This window comes from Lycorma delicatula, chromosome 1, assembly GCF_047948215.1.
Source record: "Lycorma delicatula isolate Av1 chromosome 1, ASM4794821v1, whole genome shotgun sequence".
NCBI lineage: Eukaryota > Metazoa > Arthropoda > Insecta > Hemiptera > Fulgoridae > Lycorma > Lycorma delicatula.
The window spans coordinates 144,551,312-144,573,753 of NC_134455.1; the positions used below are offsets into that span (position 1 = coordinate 144,551,312).

The 22,442-nt window shown below is 30.7% G+C and overlaps 1 protein-coding gene across 4 annotated transcripts in view; it reads left to right on the plus strand.

The window, feature by feature from the left end:
• The window catches only part of LOC142323526 (uncharacterized), a 36,322-nt gene extending 21,573 nt beyond the window's left edge, over nt 1-14,749 (plus strand). For all 4 annotated transcript variants that reach the window (XM_075363291.1, XM_075363308.1, XM_075363314.1 and 1 more), the window contains 3 exons: nt 7,728-7,855; nt 9,626-9,730; nt 14,079-14,749. In XM_075363291.1, coding sequence (XP_075219406.1) covers nt 7,728-7,855; nt 9,626-9,730; nt 14,079-14,693 — 848 coding nt within the window. In that variant the 3' untranslated portion in view covers nt 14,694-14,749. The remainder of the gene's footprint in view (nt 1-7,727; nt 7,856-9,625; nt 9,731-14,078) is intronic.
• The last annotated feature ends 7,693 nt before the right edge of the window (nt 14,750-22,442 follow it).

Genomic DNA, 22,442 nt, shown 5'->3' on the forward strand with positions numbered 1-22,442 from the left:
GTAAATTTTACAAATGAAATATTTAATTATCTTTTACAAAAAGGAGCACCAATAGCAATTACACCAATAATAGTTTTAATCAAAATGATAGTTAAAATTATTCAACCAATCGTCTTATAACTGAATTAGGAAACATGTGATCAAGAAAATCAGTTTTAATAATCTTTTCGATTCAAGCTATTTTAACTGTAATTGAATCAGTGTTTCCAATTATTCTAGCATATGTATTTTCAACATTAGTAATCTTATACTCTAGAGAAATTTCATGTAAAACATAATTATCCATTCCATGTAGCAACAGAAAGACCTGCAATTTTATAAGTCACTATTTTTAAATACAATTAAATGAATACAAACAAAAGAAATAAGATTAATAATAATAATAGTTACAATGTTATCAACAAATACTTAAACAATTTGATGATGAGAGATAATGTTTTGTAAATGATCTATATTATTATATAAAGAACCTTCTACTCCACTCGAGGAAATATGATAAATAGAGTGAGACAAGACTTGGACCTTTGTCTACTGAATAATGGATTACACACATTCATGTCCTTATCATCTGGTACTGTATCTAACATCAATCTTTTCATTTGCTCACCGAATTTACTCCCTCATCTTAATTGGTCTGTTTGTGATGACTTTCACGGCAATGATCAAAGACCAATTATGATTGGTTTCAGTGTAGACTGGGAGATTAAAAGAAGGCCATGGAGATGGATTGTTGAAAAGGCGATTTGAAATGGATACCATAAAGCCTTCCAATCACAGTATGACGATGGTGTGAACATCCTTGACCAATATTCCTCTTTTACGTCCATGATACTTGAGAATGTCAACAGATATATCACACAAACATCGGGTAATCCTAGATGTCCTTTCGTTCCATGGTGGAATGATGATTGCAAATATGCTATTAGGAATCGATGGCAGGCACTACGCAAATTTAATCGTAGGCCTACAGCTGAACATCTAAATTTATACCGCAGGGCTAGAGTGGTATGCTGTCGGGCATTCTTGAACGCTAAGAGGAGTTCATGGACAAAATACGTGAACACTATCTCACGCACTACTCCCACATCTACTGTGTGGAAAAAAATCCGTGCAATTTTCGGATCACCGAAACAATCTATTCTTGGTCTTATTGATGAAGGAGAACTCCTTTCATCACCTTTAGCTGTGGCAAATACTCTAGCAAAATCTTTCTGTTCGGTGTCTCTCACTTCATCGTATAATAACAATTTTTAAAGGTACAAGATACAGATAGAAGGATTATCGTTAAACATTGGTAATTCGGTTGGTGAACTAAACACCCCATTCGTATTTAAGGAATTGTTACATGCACTTAAAAACTCACGTGACACTACCCCTGGACAACATTCGCCTTGTCATGCTTTCACACTTTCCTAATTCGGCACTACAACATCTTTTGAACATTTACAACGGTTTATTCTCCGAACAGGTCTTCCCACCCAGCTGGTCAGAAGCATTTATTATACCAGTACTAAATCCTGGTAAAGACCAAACCAACCCCTCAAGCTACCGCCCTATTTCATTAACAAGCGTCAATGGTAGTGTCAATGGAAACAGCCATACAAAACGCTTTCCTCAATCGCCAGCACCTTGTCGCTATCTTCTTTGAATACCAGCCTGGCAACGTGGTATTCTTAACACCCTCAAAGAATGGGAATCAAGGGCAATATGCTTGCTTTTATCCAGGGATTCTTAAATCACCGAACATCTCGTGTTCGTGTGGACGATTCACTTTCAGACAGTGTCGTCTTGGAAAATGGAGTGCCTCAAGGTAGTGTATTAAATGCCACCTTATTTTCTGTAGCCATAAACAATATTACCAATTGTGTGAAGGCTCCTGTCTCATGTTCTCTATTTGTTGACGATTTTGATATTTACATTGTGAGCCGTTCAACACCCACAGCAGAGAGACTACTACAGAACACTATATCTCACCTTGAAGCTTGGTCCAGGATTATTGGTTTCACATTTTCATCTAACAAAACAAAATGTGTAGTCTTTTCTTGGCTACGAAACCCTTCTATTCCACAAGTTTTTCTGAACGGAGAGATTATTGCTATCTCTACTTACGTCAAATTTTTAGGTTTATTTTTTGATAGCCATCTTACTTGGGTCAAACATATAAAAGAATTAAAAACAAAATGTTCCAAACTTCTAGATACGATGCGACTCCTTAGTAACACCAACTGGGGAGCCGATAGGTCATATATGATACGTTTTTACTATTCCCTTGTTCGTTCCCGTTTAGATTATGGTTGTGTTGCCTACTCTTCAGCTTGTCAAACCGTGCTTAAAGTGCTGGATGGTGTACATCATGCTTTCCTTCGGCTTGCCACAGGCGTGTTTAGGTCAAGTCTTGTTGCAAGCTTACTTGTAGACTGTGGTGAACCATCACTTTGGGATAGACGAGAAGCTTTTATTATCTTAATTTGCTCGTCTCAGAGGACATCCAAATCACCCGGCTTTTGACTCAGTCTTTAGAAATCCTAATTTAGGAAAGTATGAGGACCATCCACGTTGTACTGTACCTGTAAGTGTCCGTACCCGACATCTGCTGCAGCATATAAATGTCGACACACCGTCATCTTTTCCAACGTATCCTTGCTCATATCCTCCGTGGGGAATAAACCTTATAAATTTTACTTTTGACCTTACGACATACAATAAAAAATCAACACTACCTATTGTCTTCCAGCAAATGTTTCAGTGTGTTCTCTCTAAGATGAACCCAGGCGCGGTGGTATACACTGATGGATCGAAACAAAACGATACCGTTGGTTGTGCATTTGTTGTCAATGAAAGAACTTATATGTTTAGTCTACCCAGTATTACGAGTGTGTTTACCGCTGAACTATACGTTATAAATAAGGCTCTACATATCATTAACCCTAAATATAGAAAAATTCTTATTTGCAGTGACTCGTGTAGTGCTCTCCAAGCCTTAAAAAACTTTTATTCCAAACATCCTATCATCATTGAAATTTACAATGCAATCGCTGAGTTGAATAATCGCAACACAGAAGTAAGTTTTTGCTGGGTCGCTAACCATGTAGGGATTCCAGGTAATGAACATGCAGATTCTGCTGCCAAAGATGCATGCAATCAACCTCCTTTCACCACCCGAGTTGCTATTTCTGATTTTACTAATTATGTAAAACAATCTTTAAGATCAAGGTTGCAAGGTGACTGGATGGCTACTGTAGATAATAAACTCCGGCAGATTAAAGATTCTGTGTTGCCATGGGGCTCCTCATGTAGAAAATCTCGGCGTGAGGAAGTAGTCCTCTGTCGATTGTGGATAGGACACATGAGGGTCACACACAAGTACCTGATGACAAGAGGACACGCACCCCTATGCGCACGATGCAACTACCTCATGACTGTGCGCCACATACTCGTGGACTGCATATGTTATGCAGCATTGCGTTGTAAATTTAAACTACCCAGAAACATCCGTGGTGTCTTGTGCAATGATAAAGAAGTTTTAAACCGGATGTTTCTGTTTTTGTGTAGTGTAGGGTTAACACAAAAAATTTAATATAAAAATTTAATTTCTATAGTCCTGTGTTTTATTTTTGTTATCCAAGTAGGGAGCCTTTTACACTCCCTATCGGAATTTGTCAAATTATATATATATATATTTTTTTTTGCTTTTATGTTTTACAAATTTCATCTGTGATATTAGTTGTAAGTCTTTAAACATAATAGTTTTAAGTTTTATTTCCCTTTTTTGATTTTTGTTTTTTAATTTAGTTTTAATTTTTTATTATATATTTTATATTAGTTTTAAGTTTTATTTATTTTTACTATTTTAGTTTTTAACCTAGGTTTAAGTTTTATGTTAGTGTTTTTATTTTTTTTAGCTTTTTTTATATTCTTTTAGTGCTTTTGTTATCTGAGAATGGGCTTTTTACACTCATTTCAGACTTTGTTAAATTGTATTTTCTTTTATTTTTATTTTTTACCTGTGATGTTAGTTTTAAGTTTTACTTTTATCTAGTAGTTTTAATTTCATTTATTTACTTATTTTTTTCCTAAAAAAAAATAAGAATCCGGGCGATGATAACGTGCAGATGTTTTTTCCCAAAAAAAAGAAAGAAAAAAAAATGGTAGCCCAATCTTGGAAAATATTAAGGCTATTATATGCGTTTTCTACATTAGTCGAAAATATTTGGCTGTTGCAATTATAGGTGTGCAAGACAGATTTGTATCTGATAGTGCAAATCAGGTTTGTATTATAGGTTTTAGAGATCGTTTAGAGAGGAATTAAAAATTGCATTTGCTTATAAGCTTAAATGCACTCTTGAAAACAATGATATTTTTAAGACCTCAATGATGTTAAATTCAGGTTATTCATTGCTTTCAGGAAAATTGCTTATGGATATGTTTTAGGAAACACATCCACAAGGACATCTGAACAAAATTTCAAGAAGTTTCAAAAGTTTGTTTCCTTTATTATGAATGTGGGGCTGGATCCCTGTTTTAAAAGTGGTGTATAGATGTGATAAATAGATGAAAAAACATCATTGATCCCAAAACTTGCACAGCTAAAAACTTTATTTTTCCTAGGAGGTATCTCAAACTTCAAATAACTTAACATGGTTTCAAATTAAAAGTACTGCTAGTTAAGTTCAGACACTGACTAAAAAAGTCTGATTCTAGACAGCAGCTAGGAGCTTATAGAAGGTATTATCAATTATGTTAGGATTGAGTAATCTTACTAGTCCAACCCTTCACTAAACCCACTACTGTTCTTTCTTCTTTTCAGCTGTTAGCTTAATCAAAAATTGTAATTTACTAATTTGTTTATTCATTTAAAGTTAGCATAATATTATGTTGTTTGCAGATTACAAATAAGTAGTGGATTTCAGTTCTCAGTAAACAGAATTCAGGTTATTTTTTTTAATATCTAAAGTGTGTATGTGTGTGCATATATATATATATATATATATATATATATATATATATATATGGTAAACATACAGATCTAATAATGTGTAACAGGTATAAGTCAACATCTTTAGTAATATTAAAAAATGAAAAATTAACCAATTTAAACAATCTAAACTACATATTGATAACTCAACATTTATTGTAGAAACTGATGATAAGAAATTAATAAGTTGATCATATTGTTGAGAACAATGAAATATTTAATGCAGTTTTTAGAAAATCAATGGAATATAACAGCATAAACTATAAGAAATCAAATCGTCCTTGATCATACAAAATAAATGCATATTGTTGTATGATATGCAAGGGATTCAAATTTACACCCAATACTAAAAAACAATTATGCTAATAATTAAAACAAATTAAATTTACATTAGACCAAAATTAATAATAATATTTTTATAGCGGACATAAATAACAATTATATTTAAAAAACAAAAGAAATAGATAATCCAGGAAAAAAGCAAGAATAAAGCTAAATGCTTTATAATTACATTAGTAAAAATATATATAAAAAAAGATAATTTTTTATGGCACTAAAAATAACAAAATAATTTAAGGACCATAAAACTATACCATAAGATAAATTTAATCATAGTAGTATTCATTAAATTAGTTATTATGTATCATAACCATTACATCAGAATGAATGTAATAGTTATTACATTAATGGTTTTTTTTTTCTAAAAAAAAATCATAATCATTTTTCTAAGAAAAAAAAATCATAAGAGATTCTTTATTAGCTACAGACAACACACAGGTAAATCATACAGTACATGGATTGTACATGAAGTTGTAAATTTTGAACATGCGATATTTAAATGTGACACTTGCTTTAATGTCTAATTTAACTATAAACACTATTTAATTAAATTGTCGTGATATAATTTACTGTTTCTGTTACATGAAAAGTTGTATCTGCCAGTAACATAGAAATGTTAAAAAATTACGTTTTGCTTGTTATGGTATTTACAGAGTGACAGTAAGTTCCCAGCCTGAGACAGTTATAAACAGGCAAAATTAATAAAAAACATTTATCATTCCCTTTTTTCAATATTCCTGTGTCCTCTATATATTCCTTACATTGCTGATACTACGAACTGAATATCAAGAAAATGGTTCCTTTGGAATTGTCTTCATTTTCCTTATTAATCATCTGAATTGATGAGATGTCTAAATTTTATTCTTGTCATTTCCATTTTTACTATAGGAAACTAAAAAGGAATCTGCGTGTTTTAAATCTGATGAGTAACAGATGAAATAACTCAGGATTCCTTATTTTGCCAAAAATGAGGAAACAGCAACTGAAGAATGTTTGTGCGTTATCACACAGTAAAATCAGAAGCTGTTTTCTGCAACATAAACCTAATATGATTTTACAATTTAATTAATATTTTTTTCATTAGCAGTTTTTGCAATCTCACTTTGTAAGTTTTTAATTTCGTCAGATTCCAGCCAAGTTGTACTTTGATGTTTTGTTAATGGATCGTACATTAAGCAACAAATTTTATCACCCATTTTAAAAATTCTGTCATCATTCTTGTTGATGTTTTTGTTCTAGAATTAACAAATGAGGAGCAAAGCGTATGCTAAATTTTTTCTTTTTCAAATTTTTGACTAAAATCTTTTGTTTTGTCTGTATTAATCCCTGTCATTTTGTGTGACATCTCAATCCGTGAAGTTTAGTCACTGATCAGAAAGTTTTGAATTGGATTTGCTGATTTTTGTATCCAAGAATCGAACAGCATGTTTCCTCAAAACTGGATTGGGATAAGGAATACAACAGAATAGCTGAACTGTCTGGATTTGTTGTTTGTTGATTTTCAGATGACGATTATTTCTTCTAAAATTACATTAAAAAAAAATATTTATGGTACGTAACTATTACATCAAAATGAATTGTGGAAAAAATTATAAGAAATTCTTTATTAGTTAACAGATAACACCTTGAAAAATTTATATGAATGAATTATTGTGCCGATTTACTCTTACTTAATTAAATAGTGAAAATATTTTAAATATTTGTTTAAGTCTTATTCAATTTGTATTAAAATTTTTTTTAGTGTTTGAATTAGTACTGTATTTTGTTATGATTTCAGATTTTTTTCAAATTTGTTTTTTAAAGATTATTGTTACTTTTTACTTGCGTTTCATCAGTAATATTAATCAGCGCTGTACCCTTTTTTATTTTAGAAAAAATATACAGTTTATGATATATAAGTTTACTACTTGAAATAATAAATTAAAAATAATTTGTTAAAATGAAATTTGCTGTTTAAGTTTTATTTGAATATCATTTGCCATTTAAAAATTAGAAATATACAAATAAAACTGTTTTAATTATTTAGCAGTTATTGTATTGTTATTTGCATTTTGTACAAAATATGTGAGTTTGTATGTAAAAAAAAATGAACATTTGTTTTTTGGTATATATTACAAAAAACTAGTTTTAAAATTTTGGAATGACAAATCGAACCAAATTTTATAGAACACTATTTTTAAAATCAAACATCAAAACCAAAAAACTTTTTTGTTGATCAAAAAACAAAAACCAAACGAAACTTTATTCTAAAATGTTATTAAAAATTTCAAAAGATTTACAATCATTTTTAAGGATGTTTCCTTTGCAAATATAATTGCTAAGATGAGTGAAAATGTTTTTGTTGGAATTTCATATTTTTAAAACATATATCATGATCAACTGTCACTGTCAAATATATTGATTCTTTTTTAAGGAAGGCGGGCAAAAGAAGAATTTGAAGAAGAAAAAAAAACATTAGAAAATGTGATAACTGAATTGAAACAAAACCTTGAATCTGTGAAAAATGAGAAAAATATTGTAATTGGAGTTACTACAAGAGAAGTAAGTGTTTTTTAAAAAACAATCCAGTTTATACTAGTCAGGTTTGTGTTATTTGTTGAAAGCTGAGGTAAGAAAACTAGATTGTTCCTGAAAATTATATTTATGTTAATTTGGTAATGTGAAGTTTGTTTCACCTTCCTTAATTAACTAATTACCATTAGTTGCTATTCATAGTTGAAATAATTGTGAAAGTATCCAGTTCATCTATTCCTTACATTATAAACTAATGATTTGTTTCATTAGGCATCTAAAAATGTTCTCTACAGATTTAATGTATTTCATTATGTTTAAACAAGCATTAATCTAGGTTTCATAATGAAGGATTTCTTTAATGAGTTTATTATCTCATATTGTGTTTTCACCGTAAAATAATAATTATTTTTTATATGAGCATGGAGCATGATATTTGTTGCTAATTTTATTAAGTAAATAAAGCAAAACATTATTGTAGCCTTAATCATATAAGTAATTATAATGCCATGTTGATTCATTGTTAGAGATTTGATTAGATTTTAACATAATGTGTCTATTCTGCATTAGAGAGAAGAAGAGAATTGATGTTATTTAATTAGATAAATTAAATTTTTATTATAAAATTTGTATCGTTTATGTAATAGGAAATATTTTACATATGGATAGCAAGGATGAAATGTTTAAAGACGTAGATATTTCATACTAAATTAATAAATCTAATTTTAATGCACCTCGAACTTAACATATTATTGCAAATATTAAATGATAGCTAAGGTTACACTGATTACTCATCTGAAATTTAATTCTGCACTAGTTGACCTGAGCAAATGAGAATCAAAACTTTTGTCTGGCTGGGTTATGATTCTGTTATTTTCTCTTTATAACTTTTACAACACTGTGGCTTTCACCTACTGTTTTTTATTTTTCATAGTTTCTCTATTCTAAAAATCTTCCTATATAAGTCCTATGACTATTTTTAACATATAGCTCTTATTATTTCTTTTTTACTTGGCATCTTCCTTGAACTGGTTTTTGTCTGACCAATTTTGTATGATTTTTTAAATGTTTTGCTATTTTCCCTCACCGGCCTTTTGACAAGCTGAAATGACCATGAAATGAGTTGGAATTACTTTATCTAGTATCATTGGCGATTGAGACCCTTTATTTACCACAATTCTTATAATCTCATTTTTCACAGTTAAAAACGAAGTAAACTTTCAGAAAAAAGTAAACAAAAATTTAATACCGTTTTGTTTTAGTTAATTTTTGATTGATCACTCATATTATAACCTCATCATCAGGCTATCTCCTAAAACAACCTAAAAATTTTAATTTCATAATAATAAAACTGCATCTTAAATAATCAATTTCAAGAGAGAAAAGCTGTTAATTTGTGTTTCACATCAGGTTAATGCTCCATAAAATACATTACATTTTATTTTATTTTTAGCATTATGATTGTGGACATGATTTATTTTTATTTCAATGATGAAGATAAGATGAACAAATAAGTTAATGAGATGGATAATAGACTCTTGCCAGAAATTGATCTAGAACTGCTTTTTTCTTAGTTTAGCCAATTTAATATTTAAGATTAATTGCTCCTTTGCCTTGAGAGAAATTTCTCACAAGTTTCCCTCTAAATAAAACTTTTCTCAACTCATCGTAGATTGTAACTTTCTTGTTTTCAACAAATAATTACACTTCTTACTGATTATAAGATGCTTAAATTTTGTAAATATTTGACATCTGTATTTTAAATAGCATTAATGTTACTTGTTTTAATTTGATGTACAGTACGCAGAACGAGTAAGATCTTTAAAAGATTCTTTAGAAGAATCCAAAACTCAACAAAAATCACTAGAAGCCAGAAATATTGCAAATATGAATACATATAAAAAGGTAAGCATAGCATTACTACACAGAAATTTTATCTTACTATGTTTGGTATAAGCAGTTAGAACCTCCTTTCCTTTTTATTGCTCCCTCATCATGTTAATTAAAAGTTTTTGTAGGTTTGAACACTTGTGCTTTTATGTCTTTACTGGTGGTATGAATCTTTAGGTTTTCTCACCTTTTAGTATAAATCTAATGAATGGAGATGAGATTTTAACTTATTATTACAATTTTTTCACTCGCTTTGTTTTAATGGTAAGATTTCTGTAATCTGTCACAGATACTCAATTTTTAAGAGCAGAATCAGGTGACCCAGACGCTTGAGCAATACCAACCTTTCTTCCACCTATTTGCATACTACATAACATACCGGCATGACACATCTACACAAATAGTGTATGCTGTTGAATAACACTGGAAATAGTACATGCAAAAACATACATACAAGGATAAATCAAATATAAACAGGATTTCATTTTTTTTAAAATTTATTTATTGAAAAATAAAAGGCAAATATAATTTATTTTTCTACACAGTTTTCTGCTTTAGAAATACATTTTTCCCACCGAGAAGGAAGGTTTTTTATCGCAGCATCGTAGAATGAAGGTGGTTGTGTCAGGAGCCAATTGTACATGAATTCCTCCACGCCCTCATCATCTTCAAATTGTTGCCTTAGTTTCTTTAAGTATCCCTAACAAATGAAAATCACAGAGCGATAGATCTGGACTGTAGGGAGGATTATCCACGAGCCATGGATATAGTGGCATGGATATCCACGAGCCATGGATATCCTACGGGGTTGGGATATAGTGGCTGGTTTTCTTCGTGCCCTTGCGATGTGTAAGTCTGCAGAGGGAGTTTAATTGAAGTACTTGATCGTGATAGGATTCTGGGTGGTTAGGGTTCCAACTTTGCATTGGATTGGTAGGAGGAGGCACATTGGCATCGTGCCAGTTATATTGATGTTGTTTATGATTCGATTTGGGGCTCCCGCTGGTGGGGGTGGCTGCACCGCCAGGGTATGTTAACTTGTGCGACCAGGGGAGTGGCTTCCCTCCACCAGTGGCAGTCCTGATCATGACTTGGTAATGCTGCGCAAGACACCATGATGGGACCAGGTTGGGGTGCAGGGTTTGCCCCGGTTCCTGTGTGAACCAGAATGAGGTTGCATTCCTCTTGTTAGGTGACCTAAATTGATCGACTTATTTGGGTGTAGATCTGAATTTCTATGTTGCGTAAGACATAATTTTGATTGGTATGAGTGTAGCACTGATTGAACTTTTAAACTCATTCGTTTTCTGAGGCATTCACACTCATGAACGGTATTGTCAAATCTGTACTAGGTGCGGGGTTTGCGGTTTTGGTCAGTTAGTTTGAGGAAATCATGTTAGCTTGGATGTGAAGATATTCGTTTGAGGCATACATGAAGGCAAAATTTGATATGTATTTTACTGATGCAAATGTCTGCTGAGGCATTTACATTAGTAGCATCCCGACCGAGGCCTGGCTGATGACTGTGAGATGTAATCACTTAGAGGGTCTAAAGACAACCTCCAGTAAAGCCCCTCAGAGCTTGGAATGGAGGGGATGGTGTGACGATTGGTAATATCACAAGGTAGGTATCTTCCCCCTACGAGGTTGGGATGTAGGGAGGATGATCAACTTGAGTCCAATGTATTTCTTCTAGTTTTGAGACTAGAGCTGCAATATGGAGCCTGGCGTTATCGTGGAGGATGGCCTCTCGAATTGGTTGGTCTTGTCTTTTACGGCGATATGCAGCCCTTATCTCAAACAACAGCTCGTAGTAGTAAGCAGCATTGATTGTGCGTCGCTCATGCAAAAAACCAATGAGCAAAATGCCTCGCCAGTCGATAAAAACGGTTAAAAGAACAATCAAATATCAATCAAGAAGGTTATCATATGAAGATAGAATTGATTCAAGAAATGCATAATTAATTCACAATATAAAATATTTAGTGTTACTTTTACTAAGAGAAAAATGTGAAGTATGAGATTGTAATATCACTATAAACGTCTGTATAACGGAGAGTAGCTAGTGGTATACTCGTTGTGACTGAATAAATTAAATAATTTTAAAAAATGAAGGATTGTCAATGAGTGAGTGTCTTAAGAGTAGAAACATGGAGGTAGACTTTGCAACTGCACTGTTTATACATTCTCTGATTAATTATAAAATTATTCAAATAAAAGATAAATTTTATGAAATACTTCACTTTACTGCAGATACATCAAGTGCTGTTAAAGAATTAATTCAGAGTAACCTGATCTCAATTTTAAAGTAAAAGTAGTAACATTCTACACATTTTCATACTCTGAACATGGCTTCTCTGTTTATAGTCGTGTTTAAAAAAAAATTAGCTGAATATTAAAAATTAACATTCAAATGACAAGAGCTCAATAAATAGTAGGAGTCCTTGCAGGCAGCAAAATTTAGCAGTGGTGTGATTATTTTTCTCATTTCTACATACATTTATTTTCCCAGTTTTTACAAAAAAAATTTGGAATTATGAGATCTGTTTAAGTTTGATAATGGTGTAGGCAAAAAGTTAAAATGAATAGATATTTTTTTTATATCTGTTTTTCTTAATAGAAACAAATCCTTTTGTCATCAAAGAATTTTGTAAACTTTTCTGTTGGTTTAACATTTTTAAATCACCATTCTGAAGTTTAAAAACAGATACTTTAGTGAAGTATTTCATTTTCAAATCTGTTATGACTACTAATTAAGTTATGTAAAATTGAAATTTACAGAAAAATGAGTAAGTTAGTTGTATTTCATAAATTTCATTTAATGGAAAAACACATTTTTACAAAGTTATGATTAAGTTATAAAGATAAACTACAATTTTTTTGTTATAAGTTACAATTTTTTTACTAAAGTTATGTTTTTTTTGGACCACTGGATGTGAAAATAGGAGGAGAAAAGATTATGGAGGTAGAAGAATTTTGTTATTTGGGAGGTAGAATTACTAAAGATGGATGAAGCAGGAGCGATATAAAATGCTGAATAGCACAAGCTAAACGAGCCTTCAGTAAGAAATATAATTTGTTTACATCATAAATTAATTTAAATGTCAGGAAAAGATTTTTGAAAGTGTATGTTTGGAGTGTCGCTTTATATGGAAGTGAAACTTGGACAATCGGAGTATCTGAGAAGAAAAGATTTCAAACTTTTGAAATGTGGTGCTATAGGAGAATGTTAAAAATCAGATGGGTGGATAAAGTGACAAATGAAGAGGTATTGCAGCAAATAGTTGAAGAAAGAAGCATTTGGAAAAATATAGTTAAAAGAAGAGACAGACTTATAGGCCACATACTAAGGCATCCTGGAATAGTTGCTTTAATATTGGAAGGACAGGTAGAAGGGAAAAATTGTGTAGTTAGGCCACGTTTGGAATATGTAAAACAAATTGTTAGGGATGTAGGATGTAGAGGGTATACTGAAATGAAACGACTAGCACTAGATAGGGAATCTTGGAGAGCTGCATCAAACCAGTCAAATGACTGAAGACAAAAAAAAATGTTTTTTTTAGGTCTGGGACTTTAATGGGTGTGTGTGTTTGAATGATGTTTTTAATCTATAAATTGTGTTTTTGTGTTTCATTTTATAATTTCTGATGTGGGATATTTGTCCTTGCTACTTTCATATTTATCATAAAAATACCCTAATTTCTTTTTAATTGATTTGATTTTATGTTATGCTCTTAGATATTGTGATATCATATTTACTGATATAAGTCATTTATTGACAGTGTAATACCATATTTATTGCATACTTAAACAAAAAGCTGCACTATGAATATAATCATTTTGATGAGATTATTTTTTCTATTAATGCTAACAGTAAATATTTTTTCATTGTATTAATAGGGATGTAATTGCACTATATGGATTAAAGTAATCCATTTTTAAAAAATGAATATGATTTTTTTTTTTTTTGGTTACATTGATGATATATGTGCCATGTTGAATTGTAGTAGTTTAAACACAATGGATTTTAAAATAAGATTTTTACAAATTCTTTTTTCCATTAAGTATAACATAGTATTCTCATAGTCAGATGGTTGTCTTTGAGAACTCCAAATTTAGTATTCTGGCTGGCATTTCTGTAGTAAATAGAAACACAGAAAACTTAACGTCAAATACACAGACTGAATATTAAGTATGTTATATCATAAGTATGTTATACTTAACATACTTAAGTATAACCTTTTTGTTTATATCTTCATCCAAATTGGGTGAAAAAACTCCCCTTGTTTAAGAATGTAAAACTTCTTAATCTATTAATATGTCATAATGATTTGTTAGTTTATGTTTTTTTTTCTTTTTTTAGAAACTGGAAGATCAAGAACAACATTATATATCCATGTTAGAAACTGTACGACGTGAAGTATTAACTGCTGTGCCTTCATTGAACTCAAACAAGCATTATCCATGCCATCAAGAAATAGCTACAGCTCCAAATATTGAAACTTCACTGTCTAAATCCTCATTATTAGTATCACCTACTTCAAGACCATTACCTCATCAACCAATTGTAACAACTGAAACACAGTTTTATAAAGATCCAAAACAGAAAACTGATTTACCTATTAATAGTTCATATTACACTCGATTACAGCTTCCCCCACCACATTCAATTCACATTAATGCAATAACTCCACAATACAGAAATAGTAATAATAATGTGACTAGCACAGCTTCTAGTAATGTTTATGAATATATAAAGAATACTGTTGTTTCAAAAAAAAATTGTTGTAACATAAGCAATAATCCCTTCATTGATTCAACTGGTAATGATAACCAAGTTGATGTTGATGTCAGTATCAATAATGGTAATGAAACAAACAGCAGACAAGTTTTCACGAATTCCAGTAAAGAACAGAATACTCCTGTAGTACCAAAAAAAATTAAATTATGTAATCCAGAAAATTATGACATTCTTTAGTTAGATTTAATATTGTGTTGGCTATTGTAGGGATATTTCATTGTTTCATTTGTAGGTAGGTATCCTTCATTTTCATTGGTATGAGTAATTTTCTGAAAATCAAATTCTTATAAATCATAGTGCGCACTGTCTTTAAGAATACATGACAATTAATTGTAATATTTTTTTTAGTTAAGGCAAAGTATTAGCATTTTAAGTACTGTGGTGGTCTCTAGGGATCCATTAAGAATATTTTGTACTATTATACTTTATATCCATTCAAAACTAATTCTGCTATGAATCTCTTTTAAACAGGCTGATGTATAGATTCATGTGGTAGACTTTTAAATTACTTTATTCAAGAAAATCTAGTAAATTTATACGGAACTGCAGCAGAGAAGCCTGCTTCTCAGCTATGAAAGAGCCTGTAAATTTGAATAGTCCACATAAAAAGAGGAATTTTTTTTATGGTATTCCATTTTTCAACATATTGTTTAAATAATAACTGCTATCAGAGCAATTTATCGTAATTATACTGACTTAAAATTTCAAAATAAATTAGTTTAATCCAATTTTGGAAAAAATAGTGTTTACTAGTAAGTCAAATAAATTACTTTAAAAAATAATAAATTTTTTTTTAAAAAACTATAAAAAATTTTTAAACGAGACATCATAAAATATCAGAAACATTAAAAAAGTAAGTATTGACGTAAAATAATATGATAGATAATAAATATTCAGTAACATATAAATAAACAATGGTATTGATGCACAAACTGTTTTTTAAAATATACTGTTTTTTTTTCTGTGTGAACATTTTGAATTATCATTCCTAAATGTGATGTTTGTAATATCTATTAAAAATATCTCTTAAGAAATTGACCGCTTCAAGTAAGAAATATTATGCTTTTGTTCAACATTACCGTCTCCAAAGCTTCTGGTATATCACAGAAATTCTTTGTTCTCATGATGGGAGATGCCCTTGTAATTCTCAGAAAAGCGCATTTCAATGGAAACTCCCTTATTATTCTGCAAGATTTCTGTTACCGGAATCTTCATTTTCTCTGCCCTTCTGACCAGTCACGATGCCATTGAAAATGGCATCATCATTATAGAACTAAGTTTTCCATTAATTAGCTCATTAATATAAAGCCAATTAAATAAACTAACCTCTTCACAAAAAAAAAATGTCTACCTTTACTCAACTGTTATACTAGGTGTACAAAAAAGAATATAGGGGTTTTAAAGCTCTTTAATATTTCTTCACTTTGACTTAAAGTAATTAAGTAAAAACAAAATGAAAGAGTAAAACTTGTATAATTTTTCCTTTTAAGTATTCAATGTGAGCATCTTTTGTCACACGTTAGACTTTCAACTGATAGGAGAGTTCATCCCGTACTTTAACCAGCATGTCTGGAGTAATGGAAGCAATATCTGCTTCAGTTTTGTACCTCAAATCAAGTATACCAATAAGTACAAAGTGAAGATATATATACAAGATCCTTTATAAATCGCCAAAAGAAAAAATCGTATAGTCAGGTTAAGTAAACCTTGTAAACCACTGCAAACAAATTTTTTATGGGTCCAAATCAACTGATCCAACAGATGGAGATAAATTCATTCAACCAATTCCCTTCACAGGTTTTACCAGAGAAAGCGCACCATTTTTTTTTTTTTAAATAAAATTCTCTGATCCATATTGCAAATTGCAGTTCTTTGTCATCTGATTTTTAAAATAGCCATGTCTCAGCATTTCCAAATAAGCAACTCCTGTTATGCATGTTTCAGGAAAAAAAGCAGCCTGTAAACTTGCCATCAGAATAAATCACAGAAAGCATTTAATTTTGAGGACTTCTTTTCCCATTATAAGAGTTCTTGGGCATTTTCTATCCTCTGGATATGGACAATATGTGTTAAGTTTTTGCACTAAAATGTTGACTCATCACTAAACACAATACAATCATTGCATAAAGATCTTTCATCATGCTGCAACATTTCGATTGTGAAATAGCCACACACAGCTTAGTCGGGAGGATTCAAAGCCTGTAATGGCTGTAAATGGGGTGGATACATAGGTAAGTGTTTCCTTAAAACATTCCACACTGTCATCCTGTATCACTTGTTCACGGCAGCCTTCCTAATAAATTTTTAGAACTAAGCAGGAAAGATTCCCTGACAATCAATATTTTCTTCAGACATTCTTGCTCATTCCATATTCTTCCCTTTACACAGACATCTGGTCATTTCAAACTGATTATCCCATCGACAAATGTTATTATCAGTCGGAGGTTCACAATTAAATTTTCTGTAGAATGCCTGCTCTTATAAATAATTATTTGTAATTAATAAATTCAAATGAGATTTTATAATCTCAGAATGAAAAATGGTAGAGACCAAAACTATCTGAATCAGAAATCTTAATTTAATTAAAAAATGTTTAATGTGGCTGATACATAAGATCTCATCCACAATCCAACATTTTCATATTTTTAAACTTTCATTCGTTTAATTTGCCTGAGCCATCTCAAACTTATTTTTTCTAAACCATCTAATAAGCACTCCCTCCCATAATCCCATACTACGTTGTTCTTAATGCATTCTGACCTTGTCATATGCTCTGAAGAATTTCATTTCCTTTTCCTTTATTTTACAGTCCTTTCTTTTTGGACCACCTGTACTTCAGCTTCATAGGAGCTTTATATGTACAAAAAAAAGTTCTTAACCTTCAAGAAGTCTTGCAAAAGCTTTCATGCTAATTGTAGGGCCTAGATTATCTAGGCCGTAGATGTAAAATGTGAAGTTTGTGATGTTTTGTCAATCATAATTTGAATTTTTTTTAATATTGTTTCAGTACATAATAGCAGACTGTTTTATGTTATTTTCCGTCTATTTCAGTAGTTAACTTATCAACCTTAGTCAAGAATATTTAAGGGATAGTACAGAAAGACTGTACAATTTCTTAATGTAAAATGGAAGAGATTCAAGGAATATCAGTAAGACACTGTGTTATTATATAGTAACACTGTATTATTTATGAAGTGTAGTGTATTATATTATATATTGTATATACTTAATATATAATTGAGTAATATAATTAATTAACTTATATATATATATATATATATATATATATATAAGTTCAGTTTTATATATAGTCAGTAAGTTTATATATATATATATATATAAAGTTCACACAACTTTACACATTTATATATATATATATATATATATATAAATGTGTTTGAAAATAATATATGAAAAAGATATTTTCAACTTTTACAGTCCTATTCCTATTTCCACTTAATTCAACAATTAATAATAGCAATTAGAGAATTTTTAATAATTATAATTATCTTTTTGTTTATTTATTTACTTATAGGATAACAAAAAACAAATGAATTTCATTAGTCATATATCAAAAACAAACAAAACAATAGTTATGTTAAATTACTGCAAACGTTGTTTCTCCAAGATAAAATAAATTATTTGTAAAAATATTGCCTCTTTTTTATTACATCTTTTTTTTCAACTAATATTTAACACTGATTTTATTCATTAATCAACTATGAAGACAGGAAGAGAATACATCAAATGTTTAGTTACTGTTTACAAGTAAAAAATGTAAAATAAATATCCCATTATCTTTAAATATAGAATGAAACAAAAGCTTTTTATTATTTACTACACTCAGACTGTCTACTCATAAATTAATACACATTATTATTAGCTGTATAGCTCCAATCAGCCTCTTGAACTCCCTGATTTAAAGATGTAACCAAGTATTTATGCATCCATAAATAGGAGGACAAGAGAAGATGAAAATATTTTGATGAAATCCAGTGATAGCTAATAAGTCAGTAACAAAGTCGCTGTAAGAAAACAAACTTCTTTAGAAAAATATTTAAAACAGAATTAATTGGAAGACTCTTTCGTGTAAATTCAGTTCCTGTAAAATTTCCAATATTGCTGCTGAAATTCTAGTGAAAAGCTAAGAAATTGCGTATGACTATTCTTAGATGGTAAAACCATCTCATATGGAATGAGTCACAACTTGAGATAAAGAATTACAGATCTGTGGTTTATTTCTCTCCAAGACAATTGTTTCTTAGGTTGTTGGATTCTGTCCATAACAACTTTCTTTGACTCGTAACCTGAACATTTTAGTCTAACAGAAAGTATTTCTACTAAAAGTGGTGAGGCTTCTTTCTGAATTAGCTATTGACTTGCGTTTCTCCAACATCTAAGTAATACTGTTTCCTAGAGTAGGCTAAATGATATAGTTTTATAAAGTATCCCCACGTATATAAGAAAACCATCCAACCTGTGCAATTTGATTAATTTCAACAATAGTTAAAAGTAAAATCTAAAAAGAATAGATATGAAAATTATTTATCATTAAGTAATCAGTTTACGTAATGACAAAACACAATAGTTCTAAATTATTATGCAATATAAATTACTAGCTGTCAAATTTTGATTATACAATTTCCATGTAATTTGAAAATAAGTTATTTATAATTAATAAAGTTTATGAAATTTTATAATCTTAAAGTGAAAAATAGTAAGAGACCAAAACTATCAACTCCTATGAATGTTTGAACTCAGTATATGTTTTTCCTGTACTGTCTGAAACTAGCTAGTACAAGTGTTATGCATTGTTGAACTTTTCCCAATGGAGACTTCTACCATTTCATTATTAGCTAGATATAAAAAAATCAATATTAATTATTTGATTATTAAACATCAGATAATTTACATAAGTTTTGCAAACTTCTTTCTTAGATGATTCTATATATAGTAATTTATGCTGATGGTATAAGCTACTGGTCAGTCATTTAGTTTACATGTTCATTCTGCCTTATCAGTGCATTATATTTAGTGCTGAATTGTATCCCATATACCCTTCATCACATTACAAATGTATTCTGCCATATTATTCAGTGCTTTAATTTCTTCAAGCACTATTTGAGATAGTCACGATACATCTAATACATGCAGGAATTCATACATCTGCCTCTGTTTTCAGCAACTATGATATATCATCACAGTTTTTATTGGATTCTCAGCCATGTAGAAATTCTAGGAAATGAGTTGACCCAAAAACTGAGAAAGCTTGCCTCATGTGATCTGGTACTCGAATATGTGTTTGGGATAACTTCCATTTTACTGGGAGTCATATTCTCCTCCTTGATAATGTACATTACATTCTGTAAATGATTTAAACTAGCCCACCAAATTGCTGCTGTTTTAAGCAATGATGTTACTTAAATTGACAAAGTTTTAAAATTTATGAAATCAGTTTGTCTTCTAACTGAATTCTGATGTACGGGTGGTCTCAAGATAAACCAAACTGAAAGCAAGCGAAGAACACATGAACTGTAAGGTGGTATTATACAAATAAATGAAAGACAAAAACCTATTTATGTGGGTTCCTGCATTTCTACAGGTATTGCTGGAAATTGTTGACCACCATGATCCAGGCTCAAATTGGCCTGATGAATCGCCTTCAGTGCGACTTGCTGCACCTCGTCCCGTTGAATGTTAGTGATGGTGTTGCATATATTCTGTTGTAGTGCCAAGAGTTTGTGGATTGCTCTGGTAAACCTTGCCCTTCAGGTTGCTGCACATATAAAAATGACAACTGGATAGATCAGGCGACCATGGGGGCCATAGATCCTTCGAGACAGTCCTGTCTGGTGTGAAAACTGAGTACACTGCTTCCAAGGAAGTGTGTGCTGTCATGCTGTCCTGTGCTGGTAATACATGAAACATTCTTCTGGTGCAAATTGCTCTATGAAGAGCAGGAAGATGTCAGCAAATAACGCACAGAGTTCACTGTGGTCTGAAGAAAATGGGTCCAATGATTCTCATCCCTGATACAGCACACAAACACTTTAATTTTTACATCATGTAGCAGTAGCTCAAATATTTGTTGTGGGTTTTCAACAGACCAATAATGCCATATAACGTAGTTACTGTTACTCCAACAATAACTACGTTAGTAGTTATTGTTGGATTTTAATTTGAGATGTGCTTGAGGCCAGGGCATATACAGCTCAAAACAGAAGGGGGACAGCTTTCTGGGTTAAACTTCTTTCGTGGGGGAAGGGTAGTCCATAACAGGGGTTCTATGCAATAATAAAAACTAACAAAAGGAAGAATAAAATATTTATTTAAAAAAAACTAATTTTGTATCGATAGTTTGCGAGGATTAGATGCAGATTATTTAATACCAGCTTCAACTAATTGCTCCTTGTTAGTGAAAACCCATTTAATGCTTAACACAGCTAACCTAATTAATCTGTTTTCACCAATGGTGATTCTTAGCCATGTTTTAATTTGATGAAGGGAGCTAAATGAACACTTAATAGTACTTGTGAAGGCAATGTCAGCAGAGCCTTTCTAATAGTTGGGGAAAAACGATTCACTCTTTTTAAAACCTCAATTATGTCTGGTGCTTCTTGAACCTCATTCCACATTTTGAATCACTGTTCCCGTCAATGTCTTCTTGTAGAAAGTTGCACAAAATTTGTGGTTTTGAACACAGTTTTAAATTAAGATGAAATGATCTTAATATCATTGATTAGTATGAAACGCAAAATTTTTAAGTGATTAATTATTTATTAAAAAAATACTGGAACATTTTCTTCCAATAGAATTTGATTTGATAGGTACTACGGAAAAAAGTTCTATTATTTTTTAAAACAGTCATTTAATTTAATCAATTTTAATGTGCTATCCATTCCACCTGTATGGGTTAATCATCTGTCACTTCATGAATATGACCTTTGAAAATTATTTTTATTGAAATCTCTACCTTCACACCACAGATTCTTTTGGTACTTTTTTATTATGTCACTTTTTCTAGAATTAGTGTGGGTCAAAGTTTCTTTATATTTATGTTACAATATTTTTACATTCAGTTTTTATTATTTTCTAAGAATATTTTATAATTACTACAATTCAATGACTTAAATAACTTTCCTTTTAATTTACTTGACATAATTGAACACATCTATGTGTTCTATTCATTGACTTATACTAAAATAACCTGACATAAGGATTAAGGATCTGCTTAGAATAAGAAGTACTCATTATCAATTTTTTACTATGGTTTCACATTTGTTACACTGGCATAGAATAGCATGGACTTTATGTCCTTGTGTTTTTGTTATATGTTCAGCACTGAAGAAAGCATGAGTAAAAATTGCTTATTGCCCTCCATATAGCAACAAGGTAAAGGGCCTTAAAAAAAAACCTCAACTTTAATGTTACCTTGGCTACATCTAGGAAATTGGCCTCTGTCCTCTGAAAAGATGAAACTAAACTTGTTGAAGTGTGGGCATTTATAAATTGCTTTGTAAAGACAATAATTTACGGTAATTTAGGATACATAGGGCAAACTAACAGAACTGAAACTGGAGTAAAGGAATATTTGGCTCATTATAAGTATAGAAGACAGAGAAATTGGCTGTAGTCCAGCATTGCCAGGAAGCTGGTCACAAAATTAGCTTATTAAAAAATGTGTGTAATAAACAGAAATTAGAAGGATAGTTGGGAACCTTACTTTATCAATAGTAAAACAAAAATGTTGGTGTTAAATTATTTTAAGGGATCAATATCCAATAGTCTATTTAAAGTTAAAATTTCTTAAAAATCTTTTTGTGAAAGTTTTAAGTCATAAGAAAACTAAATTATTATTGCTACTCTTAAAATTTTGTTCACAGATGGGGATATTTCTTTGATTGGTTTAAGCTTCAACCTGTAACA